A 17,459-nucleotide genomic window follows, 5' to 3' on the forward strand; every position below is an offset into this window, starting at 1 on the left:
GATGATGTTACTGCTGATGTTTGATCCAGTGGATGTTATGAGTTCAGTTGATAACTGGAGATGTTTCACCCGGCTGATGTTACTTGTGACGCTTGATCCAGTTGGTGTTATGAGTGATATTTGGTTCAGTTGATATTACTGGAGATGTTTCACCTAGTTGATGTTACTAGTGACGTTTGATCCAGTTGATGTTATGGGTGATATTTGGTTCAGTTGGTATAACTGGAGATGTTTCACCCGGCTGATGTTACTTGTGATGTTTGATCCAGTTGATGTTATGAGTGATATTTGGTTCAGTTGATATTACTGTAGATGTTTCACCCGGCTGATGTTACTTGTGATGCTTGATCCAGTTGGTGTTATGAGTGTTATTTGGTTCAGTTGGTATAACTGGAGATGTTTCACCCGGTTGATGTTACTAGTGATGTTTGATCCAGTTGATGTTATGAGTGATATTTGGTTCAGTTGATATAGCTGGAGATGTTTCACCCGGTTGATGTTACTTGTGACGCTTGATCCAGTTGGTGTTATGAGTGATATTTGGTTCAGTTGATATTACTGGAGATGTTTCACCTAGTTGATGTTACTAGTGACGTTTGATCCAGTTGATGTTATGAGTGATATTTGGTTCAGTTGGTATAACTGGAGATGTTTCACCCGGCTGATGTTACTTGTGATGTTTGATCCAGTTGATGTTATGAGTGATATTTGGTTCAGTTGATATTACTGTAGATGTTTCACCCGGCTGATGTTACTTGTGATGCTTGATCCAGTTGGTGTTATGAGTGTTATTTGGTTCAGTTGGTATAACTGGAGATGTTTCACCCGGTTGATGTTACTTGTGATGTTTGATCCAGTTGATGTTATGAGTGATATTTGGTTCAGTTGATATTACTGGAGATGTTTCACCCGGCTGATGTTACTTGTGATGTTTGATCCAGTTGATGTTATGAGTGATATTTGGTTCAGTTGATATTACTGGAGATGTTTAACCTAGTTGATGTTACTAGTGACGTTTTATCCAGTTGATGTTATGAGTGATATTTGGTTCAGTTGGTATAACTGGAGATGTTTCACCCAGCTGATGTTACTTGTGATGTTTGATCCAGTTGATGTTATGAGTGATATTTGGTTCAGTTGATATTACTGGAGATGTTTCACCTAGTTGATGTTACTACCGATGTTTGATCCAGTTGATGTTATGAGTGATATTTGGTTCAGTTGATATTACTGTAGATGTTTCACCTAGTTGATGTTACTTGTGATGTTTGATCCAGTTGATGTTATGAGTGATATTTGGTTCAGTTGATATTATTGGAGCTGTTTCACCCGGCTGATGTTACTAGCGATGTTTGATCCAGTTGATGTTATGAGTGATATTTGGTTCAGTTGATATTACTGGAGATATTTCACCTGGCTGATGTTACTAGCGATGTTTGATCCAGTTGATGTTATGAGTGATATTTGATCCAGTTGATGTTATGAGTGACATTTGGTTCAGTTGGTATAACTGGAGATGTTTCACCTGGTTGATGTTACTACTGATGTTTGACCCAGTTGATGTTATGAGTGATATTTGGTTCAGTTGGTATAACTGTAGATATTTCACTTGGTTGATGTTACTAATGGTGTTTGATCCAGTTGATGTTATGAGTGATATTTGGTTCAGTTGGTATAACTGGAGATGTTTCACCTGGTTGATGTTACTGGTGATGTTTGATGCAGTTGATGTTATGAGTGATACTTGGTTCAGTTGATATAATTGGAGGGGCGGTGGGGTAGCCTAATGGTTATAGCGTTGGCTCGTCACGCCGAATGACCCGGGTCGAATCCCCACATGGGTACAATGTGTAAAGCCCATTTCTGGTGTCCCCCGCCGTGATGTTGCTGGAATACTGCTAAAAGCGGCGTAAAACCAAACTCAGTCAGTCAGTGATATAATTGGAGATGTTTCACCCGGCTGATGTTACTAATGGTGTTTGATCCAGTTGATGTTATGAGTGATATTTGGTTCAGTTGATATTACTGTAGATGTTTCACCCGGCTGATGTTACTTGTGATGCTTGATCCAGTTGATGTTATGAGTGATATTTGGTTCAGTTGGTATAACTGGAGATGTTTCACCCGGCTGATGTTACTTGTGATGTTTGATCCAGTTGAGGTTATGAGTGATATTTGGTTCAGTTGATATTACTGTAGATGTTTCACCTAGTTGATGTTACTAGTGATGTTTGATCCAGTTGATGTTATGAGTGATATTTGGTTCAGTTGATATTACTGGAGATGTTTCACCTAGTTGATGTTACTAGCGATGTTTGATCTAGTTGATGTTATGAGTGATATTTGGTTCAATTGGTATAACTGGAGATGTTTCACCCGGCTGATGTTACAAGTGATGTTTGATCCAGTTGATGTTATGAGTGATATTTGGTTCAGTTGATATTACTGTAGATGTTTTACCTAGTTGATGTTACTAGTGACGTTTGATCCAGTTGATGTTATGAGTGATATTTGGTTCAGTTGGTATAACTGGAGATGTTTCACCCGGCTGATGTTACTTGTGATGTTTGATCCAGTTGATGTTATGAGTGATATTTGGTTCAGTTGATATTACTGAAGATGTTTCACCTAGTTGATGTTACTAGCGATGTTTGATCCAGTTGATGTTATGAGTGATATTTGGTTCAGTTGATATTACTGGAGATGTTTCACCCGGCTGATGTTACTAGTGATGTTTGATCCAGTTGATGTTATGAGTGATATTTGATCCAGTTGATGTTATGAGTGATATTTGGTTCAGTTGGTATAACTGTAGATGTTTCACCTGGTTGATGTTACTAATGGTGTTTGCTCCAGTTGATGTTATGAGTGATATTTGGTTCAGTTGGTATAACTGGAGATGTTTCACCTGGTTGATGTTACTGGTGATGTTTGATGCAGTTGATGTTATGAGTGATACTTGGTTCAGTTGATATAATTGGAGGGGCGGTGGGGTAGCCTAATGGTTATAGCGTTGGCTCGTCACGCCGAATGACCCGGCTGATGTTACTTGTGATGCTTGATCCAGTTGGTGTTATGAGTGATATTTGGTTCAGTTGGTATAACTGGAGATGTTTCACCCGGCTGATGTTACTTGTGATGTTTGATCCAGTTGATGTTATGAGTGATATTTGGTTCAGTTGATATTACTGGAGATGTTTCACCCGGTTGATGTTACTTGTGATGTTTGATCCAGTTGATGTTATGAGTGATATTTGGTTCAGTTGATATTACTGGAGATGTTTCACCTAGTTGATGTTACTAGTGATGTTTGATCCAGTTGATGTTATGAGTGATATTTGGTTCAGTTGATATTACTGTAGATGTTTCACCCGGCTGATGTTACTTGTGATGCTTGATCCAGTTGATGTTATGAGTGATATTTGGTTCAGTTGGTATAACTGGAGATCTTTCACCCGGTTGATGTTACTTGTGATGTTTGATCCAGTTGATGTTATGAGTGATATTTGGTTCAGTTGATATTACTGGAGATGTTTCACCTAGTTGATGTTACTAGTGACGTTTGATCCAGTTGATGTTATGAGTGATATTTGATCCAGTTGATGTTATGAGTGATATTTGGTTCAGTTGGTATAACTGGAGATGTTTCACCCGGCTGATGTTACTTGTGATGTTTGATCCAGTTGATGTTATGAGTGATATTTGGTTCAGTTGATATTACTGGAGATGTTTCACCTAGTTGATGTTACTAGTGACGTTTGATCCAGTTGATGTTATGAGTGATATTTGGTTCAGTTGGTATAACTGGAGATGTTTCACCCGGCTGATGTTACTTGTGATGTTTGATCCAGTTGATGTTATGAGTGATATTTGGTTCAGTTGGTATAACTGGAGATGTTTCACCCGGCTGATGTTACTTGTGATGTTTGATCCAGTTGATGTTATGAGTGATATTTGGTTCAGTTGATATTACTGGAGATGTTTCACCTAGTTGATGTTACTGGTGATGTTTGATCCAGTTGATGTTATGAGTGATATTTGGTTCAGTTGATATTACTGGAGATGTTTCACCTAGTTGATGTTACTAGTGATGTTTGATCCAGTTGATGTTATGAGTGATATTTGGTTCAGTTGGTATAACTGGAGATGTTTCACCCGGCTGATGTTACTTGTGATGTTTGATCCAGTTGATGTTATGAGTGATATTTGGTTCAGTTGGTATAACTGTAGATGTTTCACCTAGCTGATGTTACTTGTGATGTTTGATCCAGTTGATGTTATGAGTGATATTTGGTTCAGTTGATATTACTGGAGATGTTTCACCTAGTTGATGTTACTAGTGATGTTTGATCCAGTTGATGTTATGAGTGATATTTGGTTCAGTTGATATTACTGGAGATGTTTCACCTAGCTGATGTTACTAGCGATGTTTGATCCAGTTGATGTTATGAGTGATATTTGGTTCAGTTGATATTACTGGAGATGTTTCACCCGGCTGATGTTACTAGCGATGTTTGATCCAGTTGATGTTACTGGTGATGTTTGATGCAGTTGATGTTATGAGTGATACTTGGTTCAGTTGATATAATTGGAGGGCGGTGGGGTAGCCAAATGGTTATAGCGTTGGCTCGTCACGCCGAATGACCCGGGTCGAATCCCCACATGGGTACAATGTGTAAAGCCCATTTCTGGTGTCCCCCGCCGTGATGTTGCTGGAATATTGCTAAAAGCGGCGTAAAACCAAACTCAGTCAGTCAGTGATATAATTGGAGATGTTTCACCCGGCTGATGTTACAAGTGATGTTTGATCCAGTTGGTGTTATGAGTGATATTTGGTTCAGTTGGTATAACTGTAGATGTTTCACCTGGTTGATGTTACTGGTGATGTTTGATCCAGTTGATGTTATGAGTGATATTTGGTTCAGTTGGTGTTATGAGTGATATTTGGTTCAGTTGGTATAACTGGAGATGTTTCACTCGGTTGATGTTACTAGTGATGTTTGATCCGGTTGATGTTATGGGTGATATTTGGTTCAGTTGGTATAACTGTAGATGTTTCACCCGGTTAATGTTACTACTGATGTTTGATCCAGTTGATGTTTTGAGTGATATTTGGTTCAGTTGGTATAACTGTAGATGTTTCACCCGGTTGATGTTACTACTGATGTTTGACCAAGTTGATGTTACTAATGATATTTGATCCAGTTGATGTTATAATTACTTTTGTATGATTCAGCTGATAGGGATGTTTTACCCAGTAGATGTTACTAGTGGTTTGATGTAATTGACGATGATGTTTGATCTGGTTGTTGCTGATGATGTTTCTTTGCGTTCTGCTGTTGTACTGTTTTCATGGGTCGTTGTTCATGTTATTGAATAGTCCGAACTGTATTCATCAAATACATGTATTTCTGTTGGAAATTCCACGCCTACATACTACAACCTATATACTGACACCTCTTGGTATAATAACGATGATAGGGATATATTACTGACAAAAACTAAAAGCAGATCACAGCATTCAAATGTTAACAGGATGGAACTCACGGCTTCAAGTATAACCTGACGTTTATTGAATACTGGTATCAAAGAATATAATTGGCAAAATTTACTAATCATACCATCCAGTCTATTGAATACTACCTCTCGTCGTAGACAAAAGGCCACTGCGGGTTCTGAGTGCGATAACGGTGTCATAGTTGAACAAATCCAGAGTAAATACTTCTCCGATCCCAGGAGAGCAACAGGATGCTGAGTGCAGCGTTTCGTTCTTGCCTACGGGTAGCCTGGTAGTTAAAGCGTTCGCTCGTCACGCCGAAGACCCAGGTTCGATTCCCCACATGGGAACAATGTGTGAATCTATCTGTGGTGTCACCCGTCGTGATATTGTTAGAATATTTCCAAAAGCAGCGTAAAACTAAATTCACTCACTCACTCTTACCCATGTATATCGATACATACAGGTAACTTGGGGTCATAACTCGTACAGCCATGTGGAGCGTTTGTCACTCTAAATCTTTATGCATATATAGAGCGACATGGAGGTTAGTAATGGTGACTAGGTTAACTGCGTGTCATCGTGCCCTGGCGACGTGGATTGTTCGTCATAACATCAACCACTGGTTTGCCTGTTCGAGAGACTCGAGTACCGTATTTCCTCCAATAAGCGCCCGGGCGCGTATTTTTTCAACGGACTTCCAGACCCGGCGCTCATTAGAGGCCCGGTACGTTTTCCGTTTAGTTGGTATAATTACCATAATTGTTAGTGAGCTGCTTTAACCCCGGGCCTTTTTAGAGGGTCCGGCGCTTATTAGAGAAAATACAGTATTTACTGTCCGCCGTTAGGGTATTGCTGACAGGGATGTCAAACAACGAACAAACGAAAACTAGCACCGTGATAGAAAATGACAAAAGGCTTTAATATATGAAATATAGAAGTTTTTTCTGAATAGTGAATACAATATTGCAGTAATTCTGAACTCGGGTTGATGGAGATCCCATTCAGGGTGTTACTTTCTTCGTAGCACGTCGACAATAGCTCCTAGAAAATGAACAAAATTATGTCATTAGTCAACATATGATTTATGGTGAATGATAAATTAAATATATTGCGATTTGGGTGGCAATGTAGCTGAAACACTTTTCAAAGAGACTGTCAAAGAGACTGTCAAAGAGACTGGAAGACATCCTCAAATACTGTAATCATGCAGTTTCTGCAAACTAGATTCACTTTACATATTCGGTTCATACATTCGGTCGTGACATTGCATAATTATGTCCAGCGGTAATTCTGACATATGTCCGCTTTCTAACAGATTTTAACTATCTTTAAGGTATAAATTTTCTGACAGTTTTCTGCTTTCTGATAGATTGCTTTTTGATAGATTGCTAGGCTACTTTCTGAGAGATTTCTACTTTCTGATAGATTTGCAGCTTACGGGCAGATTTCTATTTCTGATACGTTTCAGCTTTCTGATAGATTTCTACTTTCTGAGAGATTTCAGCTTTCTGAGAGATTTCTACTTTGTAACAGATTTCTACTTTCTGAGACGTTACTGCTGTGCCTAAAGTTAGCGACTTACGTATGGCTCTAGTGTGAAGGTGACATCCCATCATGTCTGCTGCGGGCCGAATGCTTCTCCTGAATAACTCCTGCATAAACCACGCGGCGTCCTCTGAGCAGACAGTTTTGCTTTTTATTCTGTCACCGATACACCGAATGAAGTCGTTGGTGACGCTGTGAGAAAAAACAAGGCATATCCTGTATATCCCTAATAGCTGACGTCCCTCTTCAGGTAAACAGTTAACAAAAGCGTTACTTTTACCTAGTTTAAAACACACCCCCCACCCCCAGTTTAAAACCCCCGGATACTTATTGATTTATAATATACTTTACCTTCCTAAACATGTCTTTTAATTGCGTAGTTGCAGATTATTTTACAATTAACTGACCCTTTTAACTGTCTAGGCTGGGTATGAAGTTTGAAAAAGGTTAATGAAGAGTTGACAACAACATTATTTTATAACAATAATGGTGAAAAATATCGGGAAGGATTGTATATAGGTTAGGAAATGAGAGAAAATCGACCAAATTTACTAGTTATTCAATATGTACCACAGTATACAGCGAATCCTTCTGTAAACAAAAATCCTTTCTTGAATTGTTGACGAGATAAAAAACGTGATCTCACACATTTCCACTCTTTGTAAACAGACAAAAAAGTCAAATGAAGAATTATTTGCTGAAACCTCTCTTGGTACAGACACTCAGATAACTTACATTGGCACCGATGTTAATCCAGGGCTCGATTTAAGAGATGTTCACCTACTTGCACCAGGTGCAACCTGAGATGAAAGACTAGTTGCACTGACCAAATTCATGTTGCACTGCTTTTATTGTGATTTGTAATGAAAGAAATATGCTATTGAATTATTTAGGTGTTTTATTCAGAGTTTTACCCACTCAAAAATTAACCTGGTGCAAGTTAGACTAAAAACTAGGTTGCATTTTGCAATATTGGGATTGCACCAGTGCAAGTAACAAAGCACTTAATCGAGCCCTGTTATCTCTGTCATAGTCTCTGTATTTATGTTTCATCATTTATTTGCGAACTGAGTTGATATACAAGGTAGGCTTCTGCGTGGACTCCAGAAACTAGATTCATACTCCTACTGTCTTTGGGGCGGTGGGGTGGCCTAGTGGTTAAAGCGTTGGCTCGTCACGCCGAAGACCCGGGTTCGATTCCCCACATGGGCACAATGTGTTAAGCCCATTTCTGGTGTCCCCCGCCGTGAAATTGCTGGAATATTGCTAAAAGCGGCGTAAAACTAAACTCAGTCAGTCAGTCAGTCCTACTGTCTTTTAATTCGATACACGCGCTTTATGTGGTTTGTTGTTTTACGTTGTCATCCAGCAATATTCCAGCCATGTGACGGCAGTCTGTAAACAGTCGAATCTTGATCAGTCAATCCAGTGGTTAACATAATGAACACCGATCTACTCAATTGGAATACCATAAGATGCATTAACGAAGCTTCATGACCCCGTAGTCGCTTATTACAACAAACATGCTATGCGCTAGGACAACTGAAACCCGAATCTTCACGAACCGGGCTGGATTAAATGAGCACGTGTCCTTCATAGTCGACGCGAATAAGGAAATACCCAGCCAGCTACAAAGAATTTCGGAATAACGCTCACAGGTGATGAATGGAGTAATCGGTGAACGTCACCCTCGAGAAGATTAATCCATATAGCACTCACTTTAGTGAAAGAAACGTGTGTAATATCTAGTAGTTATATAGTGAATGGTGTATAGTAATATGGCAAAGGGACATTACCGTGAGGGAGGCATGGTTGTATAGGCGTCAATTACTGTACATGCTACAATATCTACAGAGAACACCCTCCCCCCTTCCCACCCCCACTCCCATATATACCCTCCTGTTGAGATGACGTATGACATCAATCTCTGACGTCATGTACAATGTACGACGTCATGTTGTATTGGTCTCGACAATGAAGCCCCGTGATAATGTGGATTCGACTGACCAAAGAGCATTGAAAACTGATGACGAGTATAAATCTGAAATGCAAATATCTGAAACCCTTACACTTGATGTGTCTACATACATGGGTGATGTCACCGTTTTGGGGTACTTACCTACAAAAGCCGTTATAGCCCATTCTGGCAAATTCTGCTTCCATGATCTCCGAACACCCTAGAATATCCGAGGTGAAATCTTCGTGGGCCCAGCAGTCGGACTCCGACAGCATGACTGGACAGAGACATTACTGCATATATATGGTGATGACTGTATATGGTGAGATATGACTGTATATGGTGATTATATGACTGTATATGGTGAGATATGACTGTATATGGTGATGACTGTATATGGTGAGATATGACTGTATATGGTGAGATATGACTGTATATGGTGAGATATGACTGTATATGGTGAGATATGACTGTATGTGGTGAGGGAGTGAGATATGACTGTATATGGTGAGATATGACTGTATATGGTGATGACTGTATATGGTGAGGTATGACTGTATATGGTGAGATATGACTGTATATGGTGATTATATGACTGTATGTGGTGATATATGACTTTATATGGCGATATATGACTGTATATGGTGAGATATGACTGTATATGGTGAGATATGACTGCATGTGTTGAGGGACTGAGATATGACTGTATATGGTGAGATATGACTGTATATGGTGATGACTGTATATGGTGAGATATGACTGTATATGGTGAGATATGACTGTATATGGTGATTATATGACTTTGTGGTGATATATGACTGTATATGGTGAGATATGACTGTATATGGTGATGGAGTGAGATATGACTGTATATGGTGAGATATGACTGTATATGGTGAAATATGACTGCATGTGGTGAGATATGACTGTATGTGGTGAGCTATGACTGTATATGGTGAGATATGACTGTATATGGTGAGATATGACTGTATATGGTGAGATATGACTGTATATGGTGAGATATGACTGTATATGGTGAGATATGACTGTATATGGTGAGATATGACTGTATATGGTGAGGTGACTGTATGAGATATGACTGTATATGGTGAGATATGACTGTATATGGTGAGATATGACTGTATATGGTGAGATATGACTGACTGACTGTATATGGATATGACTGAGTGATGACTGTATATGGTGAGATATGATGACTGTATATGGTGAGATATGACTGTATATGGTGATGACTGTATATGGTGAGATATGACTGTATATGGTGAGATATGACTGTATATGGTGAGAAATGACTGAATATGGTGAGTTATGACTGTATGTGGTGAGGGAGTGAGATATGACTATATATGGTGACAGAGTGAGATATGACTGTATATTGTATATGGGGAGTGAGTGAGATATGACTGTATATGGGGTGTGTGTGAGATATGACTATATAGTGAGGGGTGAGATATGACTGTATATGGGGAAGGGGGTGAGATATGGCTATATGGTGAGGGGTGAGATATGACTATGTGGGGAGGGGTGAGATATGACTATATGGTGAGGGGTGAGATATGACTGTATATGGGGAGGGGTGAAACATGACTGTATAAGGTGAGGGAATGAGATGTGACTCTATGTGGTGCTCGTAAATTAATTACAACCTTTTTCTTGGTATACAGTTAGTTTTTAATATATGAAGTTTCTTCGAAAACTTACTTTCAAGACCCTCGCCACACACATAGTCAAAAGTGTTGGCCATCATAGTCGCCAATATTTCTCCGCCCTCTCCACATTTCCTCATCTCGTCTTTGAAACAACTGTTAGCTACTGCAACATCTCTGGAAGCATGGATGTAGAAAATACACAGGTCTCACTGTAGGTCACGTAGCCGCCTTTGACAAGTATAGGTTGCTGGGGACTATTCTAAATCGAACACTCGGGTGTCATGGTGTAATTCCTTGGTCTCGATCGAGGCATGCAGGTATTCTATGCCAAATCAATGATCGACTCCGTAGCGGATAGCGCGTCCGCTTTGAAGGCATAAGTTCGGGGTTCGAATCCCGGCCGCACCATTGCTGGATATTGCAAATGGCGTCGTAAAACTACCCTCACTCACACTTACTATATAAAGCGAATTTTTCGTTATTTCAGTTTTTTTGTTATTTTTCGACAATTCGGCTTTTTTCTCTTTATTTGGATAATATCCTCGTAAGTATTTCATCGTTGTATTATTATGCTGTTTTTAAAAATGTCGAGATAAAAAGACATTTCAGTTTTAAAAACTTATTTTTGTCACTCAAATGACACCAATAAGCTTTCGTGTTATAAAACACCACAGTGTTTTGTTTGACAATATTCTGTAAACGTTACCTGCACGACTCCTCGATGTTATCAAACACATTGTCCCCGCTTGGAGGCTGCATTTGGCTTACATTCATTAGGGAGCCGTAGCAACTTTGTTGTGACGTCATGATGGTCGCTTGATCACAGCCTCCGGCAAACGCCTGCCGTCGAGCCAGGAAGGAGGGACTGCTTGCTGAAACAGAGTGAGTGAGTGAGTGAGTGGTTTAACGTCGCTTTGAAGTGTATTCAAGTTATATAACGGCGTGTAAGAATAATCTACATAATGTGTGACAAAGAGCACCGAGTAAAACGGACCTCAGACGTATACCCCTTTCGTGAATTGGGAGTTTGGCGTGTTTCTTTGGGTTGTCAGTATGTGTTTGTGTCAGGGTTACTTGTGTGTGATCTCAGTGTGTGCACACACAGATACATATATATATATAAAGAGAGAGAGTGTGTGTGTGTGTGTGTGCGCGCGCGTGTTGTCAGTATATGTTTGCTGGTATAGTGTTGTGTTGTGGTGTTGTTGGTCTGTGCTTGTACATGTGTGTTTGTTGGTATAGCGTAGTGATAGTTTTGTTTGTGTGTGGTTGTAAATGTATGTTTGTTAGTATAGTGTTGTTTGTGTGTGGTTGTAAATGTATGTTTGTTGGTACGTCGGTGATAGTGTTGTTGTAAATGTATGTTTGTTGGTATAGCGGTGATAGTGTTGTTTGTGTGTGGTTGTAAATGTATGTTTGTTGGTATAGCGGTGATAGTGTTGTTGTTATAAATGTATGTTTGTTGGTATAGCGGTGATAGTGTTGTTTGTGTGTGGTTGTTGTTGTTAATAGTGTGTTTGTTTGTAAATGTATGTTTGTTGGTAGTGTTGTTTGTGTGTGGTTGTAAATGTATGTTTGTTGGTATGGCGGTGATAGTGTTGTTTGTGTGTGGTTGTAAATGTATGTTTGTTGGGTATTTGTAAATGTTGGTTGTTTGGGCGGTGATAGTGTTGTTTGTGTGTGTTGTTGTATGTTTGTTGTATGTTTGTTGGTATAGCGGTGATAGTGTTGTTGTTGTAAATGTATGTTTGTTGGTATGGCGGTGATAGTGTTGTTTGTGTGTGGTTGTAAATGTATGTTTGTTGGTATAGCGGTGATAGTGTTGTTGTTGTAAATGTATGTTTGTTGGTATAGCGGTGATAGTGTTGTTTGTGTGTTGTTGTAAATGTATGTTTGTTGGTATGGTGTTGATGTAGTGTTGTTTGTGTGTGGTTGTAAATGTATGTTTGTTGGTAGTATAGTGTTGTTTGTTGTTGTTGTAAATGTATGTTTGTTGGTATGGCGGTGATAGTGTTGTTTGTGTGTTGTTGTAAATGTATGTTTGTTAGTATAGTGTTGTTTGTGTGTTGTTGTAAATGTATGTTTGTTGGTATAGCGGTGATAGTGTTGTTTGTGTGTTGTTGTGTAAATGTAGCGTTTGTTAGTATAGTTTGTTAGTTAGTGTTGTTTGTGTGTTGTTGTAAATGTATGTTTGTTGGTATAGCGGTGATAGTGTTGTTTGTGTGTTGTTGTAAATGTATGTTTGTTAGTATAGTGTTGTTTGTGTGTTGTTGTAAATGTATGTTTGTTGGTATAGCGGTGATAGTGTTGTTTGTGTGTTGTTGTAAATGTATGTTTGTTAGTATAGTGTTGTTTGTGTGCTGTTGTAAATGTATGTTTGTTGGTATAGCGGTGATAGTGTTGTTGTTGTAAATGTATGTTTGTTGGTATAGCGGTGATAGTGTTGTTTGTGTGTGGTTGTAAATGTATGTTTGTTGGTATAGCGGTGATAGTGTTGTTGTTGTAAATGTATGTTTGTTGGTATAGCGGTGATAGTGTTGTTTGTGTGTTGTTGTAAATGTATGTTTGTTAGTATAGTGTTGTTTGTGTGTTGTTGTAAATGTATGTTTGTATAGTGTTGTTAGTGTTGTTTGTGTGTGGTTGGTTAATGTATGTTTGTTAGTATAGTGTTGTTTGTGTGTGGTTGTAAATGAATCTTATTAAAATGTTGTCAGTATTGTTTGTGTGTGGTTGTAAATGTATGTTTGTTGGTATAGCGGTGATAGTGTTGTTTGTGTGTTGTTGTAAATGTATGTTTGTTGGTATGGCGGTGATGGTGTTGTTTGTGTGTTGTTGTAAATGTATGTTTGTTAGTATAGCGGTGATAGTGTTGTAAATGTATGTTTGTTGGCATGGCGGTGATAGTGTTGTTTGTGTGTTGTTGTAAATGTATGTTTGTTGGTATGGCGGTGATAGTGTTGTTTGGGTGTTGTTGTAAATCTATGTTTGTTGGTATAGTGTAATGATAGTGTTGTATATGGGGGAATGTTAGTGCCAATGTGTCACGTCCCAGTGCATTAGTGTGACGTGTGCTGGTACTGTGGGTGGTTCAGTTCGCATTACCGGGTTTCTTTTGGAGACTGGTAATTTTCTTGAAATTGCGTTTTAAATAACACTCATATTATATTGTTATAGTTTTAACAAAATAATTCATATTCCTTATTTGATTAAAGAGGAGTCGTGAGGGGGAAAGCTTGGTCTACTATCGGAACACTCATCAACGTGGGTGCCAAATTATCCCGTCCTGACATATTCACTTTACGATGATCTATGTAATTCGTTCATAATAATGGAATCCCATGCTGTGTAAATACGATACATTCAGTTTGATTAGGCCAAAACTAACTATTACTTGCTTCATGAGAAACAAAAACATATCGACGCTGTCAAGTCTTCGCGGTTTTGAATAGGAGCGTATTTTATCTATTATAAGCAATAGTTAATTTCCACAGCTGAAATGAAGAACCAGTTTTTGAAGAAATCCTCCACACTCAGCAATATTCCAGCTATATGGCGGCGGTCTGGATGTAATCGAGTCTGGACCAGGCAATCCAGTGATCAACAGCATGAGCATCGATCTATGCAATTGGGATACAATGACATGTGTCAACCAAGTCAGCGAGCCTGACCACCCGATCCCGTTAGTGGCCTTTTACGACAAGCATGGGTTACTGAAGATCAATTCTAACTTGGATCTTCACGGGTTCTTATACTCTCGAGGACAAGAGGCAAACATTAACTGACATGCAGTTGCTAAAAAAAATGCTTAATCAGAATTAATGGGGGTACCAGCTGTACAATCATGTCGTGTGACCTCGAGTGTAACTGTGAGATATACATGAAACAAGTTATATATCTATCGTCCTAGAGTACAATACATGCATTCTTAACTGCAGCCTCCAATCGGTAACGGGTTAACAGCTTTTGTTACATCGTTACAGTTAATACGCAAATTAGTACCTCTCCAATAGTCAGAATAATGATAAATAAGCCTATTTCCTGGTCAGCTGGATATATTTGTCGTACAATTTATACTGTGAGCTGGAGATTTAGTCGCGTGGGCAACACACGCCTTGTATATTGTAGTTACCATCACTGTACTCTGTGACCTGTTATTCTGATTTCATTATTTTTAAATGCCTACGGATTGAAAATATATACTTTACTATGAATGTAATCTTCTTCGGTGGAGGGGCGGTGGGGAAGCCTAGTAGTTAAAGCGTTCGCTCGTCACGCCGAAGACCCGGGTTCGATTCCCCACATGGGTACAATGTGTGAAGCCCATTTCTGGTGTTCCCTGCCGTGATATTGCTGGAATATTGCTAAAAGCGGCGTAAAACCATACTCACTCACTCACTCACTCTTCGGTGGAAATCGTGGGAGAATTAACAATACGCCATTCTAAATAATGTAGTATTTACTCATACAAGAAAATATTACTCCTTAATGTCACATTTTGGACAACGTATATCGTCAAACAAGGTTTGTCAAACGAGTCTTGTCAAGGTGTAGCAGTCATCTAGTCCAAACGATCCCCATTCAGTCGGCGAAGAGGTCACAAAGCGGCACGGCACGAGTGTCGTAAATCTGTGTTAAAGTATTGGAGTTTCGGTGATAGTAGCGGGCTTTTTGTGAAACGGGGCTCCCCTCCAGAAACCTAAAACTATGTGTACAACAGCATGCCATTTATAGGAGTGCGGTAATCAAGCGCTCTCTTTCCGGTTCGAATGCCCGGGTTCGATTCCCAGTGTGGGAACAATGTGTGAAGCCCATTTCTGGAGCCTTGATACTGCCTCCCTTTCACTTAATCAACCACACATATAATGAAGTTCTTTAATCCACATTTATATATAAAAATCTTAAAAAGGCACCATGTAACCATTGACTTACATAAAACTAGCAACATAGCCTAGTGGTTAAAGCGTTGGCTCGTCACGCCGAAGACCCGGGTTCGAATCCCCACATGGGTACAATGTGTGAAGCCCATTTCTGGTGTCCCCCGCCGCGATGTTGCTGGAATATTGCTAAAAGCGGCGTAAAACCAAACTCAGTCAGTCAGTCAAGCTGTCCGGAGAACATCTGCTGTTGGGTAAGCTTCCATGTACTAACAAAACAGATTTTGAAAGAACTACAATCAGTACCTACCACACAGTGCAGCCCATGACAGAAGGATCCCACAGATTAAACCAGTCATGTCAGCTTGTTATCCACTGTCTTGTGTTACTGCCAGTTGTTGGAACGGGAATCTGTCTTATATGAGTGAGATGAAGTTCAATTGGGCAATTAAAACCCACTTACTGTAATTCCATACGGCGACACAGTTGCTCTCCCTGCGCCAATTCCAAGTAATTTACTCCCTGATCTTTCCATGCACTTATTTCGTCCACACACTTTTCACATTTCATCTGACCCTGGCGTATCGGTGTGTCATCGGTAGTTGCCATTGACAATCAGGCGCTCCTTGGTGTGTAGGCACGAGGAGTTGTTGTAGACTGTGGCGTCAGCTGAAGCTGCTGCTGTTGCTGGTGACGCCATCCTGTTTTTGCTTCATTTGTGATGAATGCCGTTGTTGCTGTTGCTGTTGCTGAGAATGAGTATTTGTTGACTTTGCTTATGTTGCTGATTTGTCTGTTCTTCATGGAGTATGCTAGCTGTATGGCAGTAGCCTGAAAATAACCGTGTCTGGCTGTTGATGGTGCGCCATGATCTGGATTGGAACGGTTCTTGGTGGACAATGTTTGATGTTGGTTGGTGTTGGTTGATGGTGGACATTGTTGCCAGGGACAGGCACTGTTCTTGGTGGACTATGTTGATGTTGGTTGGTGTTGGTTGTAGTGGACAGGGTTGCCAGGGACAGGAACTGTTCTTGGTGGACAATGTTGATGTTGGTTGGTGTTGGTTGATAGTGGACAGTGTTGCCAGGGACAGGAACTGTTCTTGGTGGACAATGTTGATGTTGGTTAGTGTTGGTTGATGGTGGACAGTGTTGCCAGGGACAGAAACTGTTCTTGGTGGACAATGTTGATGTTGGTTGGTGTTGGTTGATGGTGGACATTGTTGCCAGGGACAGGCACTGTTCTTGGTGGACTATGTTGATGTTGGTTGGTGTTGGTTGATGGTGGACAGGGTTGCCAGGGACAGGAACTGTTCTTGGTGGACAATGTTGATGTTGGTTGGTGTTGGTTGATGGTGGACAGTGTTGCCAGGGACAGGAACTGTTCTTGGTGGACAATGTTGATGTTGGTTAGTGTTGGTTGATGGTGGACAGTGTTGCCAGGGACAGAAACTGTTCTTGGTGGACAATGTTGATGTTGGTTGGTGTTGGTTGATGGTGGACAGTGTTGCCAGGGACAGGAACTGTTCTTGGTGGACAATGTTGATGTTGGTTGGTGTTGGTTGATGGTGGACAGTGTTGCCAGGGACAGAAACTGTTCTTGGTGGACAATGTTGATGTTGGTTGGTGTTGGTTGATGGTGGACAGTATTGCTAGGGACTGGAACGGTTCTTGGTGCACAATGTTGATGTTGGTTGGTGTTGGTTGATGGTGGACACTGTTGCCATGTACAGGAACTGTTCTTGGTGCACAATGTTGATGTTGGTTGGTGTTGGTTGATGGTGGACACTGTTGCCATGTACAGGAACTGTTCTTGGTGCACAATGTTGATGTTGGTTGGTGTTGGTTGATGGTGGACAGTGTTGCCATGTACAGGAACTGTTCTTGGTGCGCAATGTTGATGTTGGTTGATGT

The 17,459-nt window shown here is 40.1% G+C and overlaps 1 protein-coding gene across 1 annotated transcript; it reads right to left on the reverse strand.

The window, feature by feature from the left end:
- Positions 1 to 6,398: 6,398 nt before the first annotated feature.
- Positions 6,399 to 15,975, reverse strand: LOC124259273. The gene is made up of 6 exons (XM_046693381.1): positions 15,857 to 15,975; positions 11,379 to 11,544; positions 10,725 to 10,846; positions 9,165 to 9,279; positions 7,083 to 7,237; positions 6,399 to 6,541 (listed from the first exon to the last, which is right to left on the reverse strand). Exons 1-6 carry the CDS (start codon positions 15,903 to 15,905, stop codon positions 6,510 to 6,512), a joined length of 639 nt encoding a protein of 212 aa, XP_046549337.1. The 5' UTR covers positions 15,906 to 15,975; the 3' UTR covers positions 6,399 to 6,509.
- Positions 15,976 to 17,459: the final 1,484 nt, after the last annotated feature.

The sequence above is a fragment of the Haliotis rubra genome, unplaced genomic scaffold (assembly GCF_003918875.1).
Source record: "Haliotis rubra isolate DU_JTF1 unplaced genomic scaffold, ASM391887v1 Scf118, whole genome shotgun sequence".
Taxonomy (NCBI): Eukaryota; Metazoa; Mollusca; class Gastropoda; order Lepetellida; family Haliotidae; genus Haliotis; species Haliotis rubra.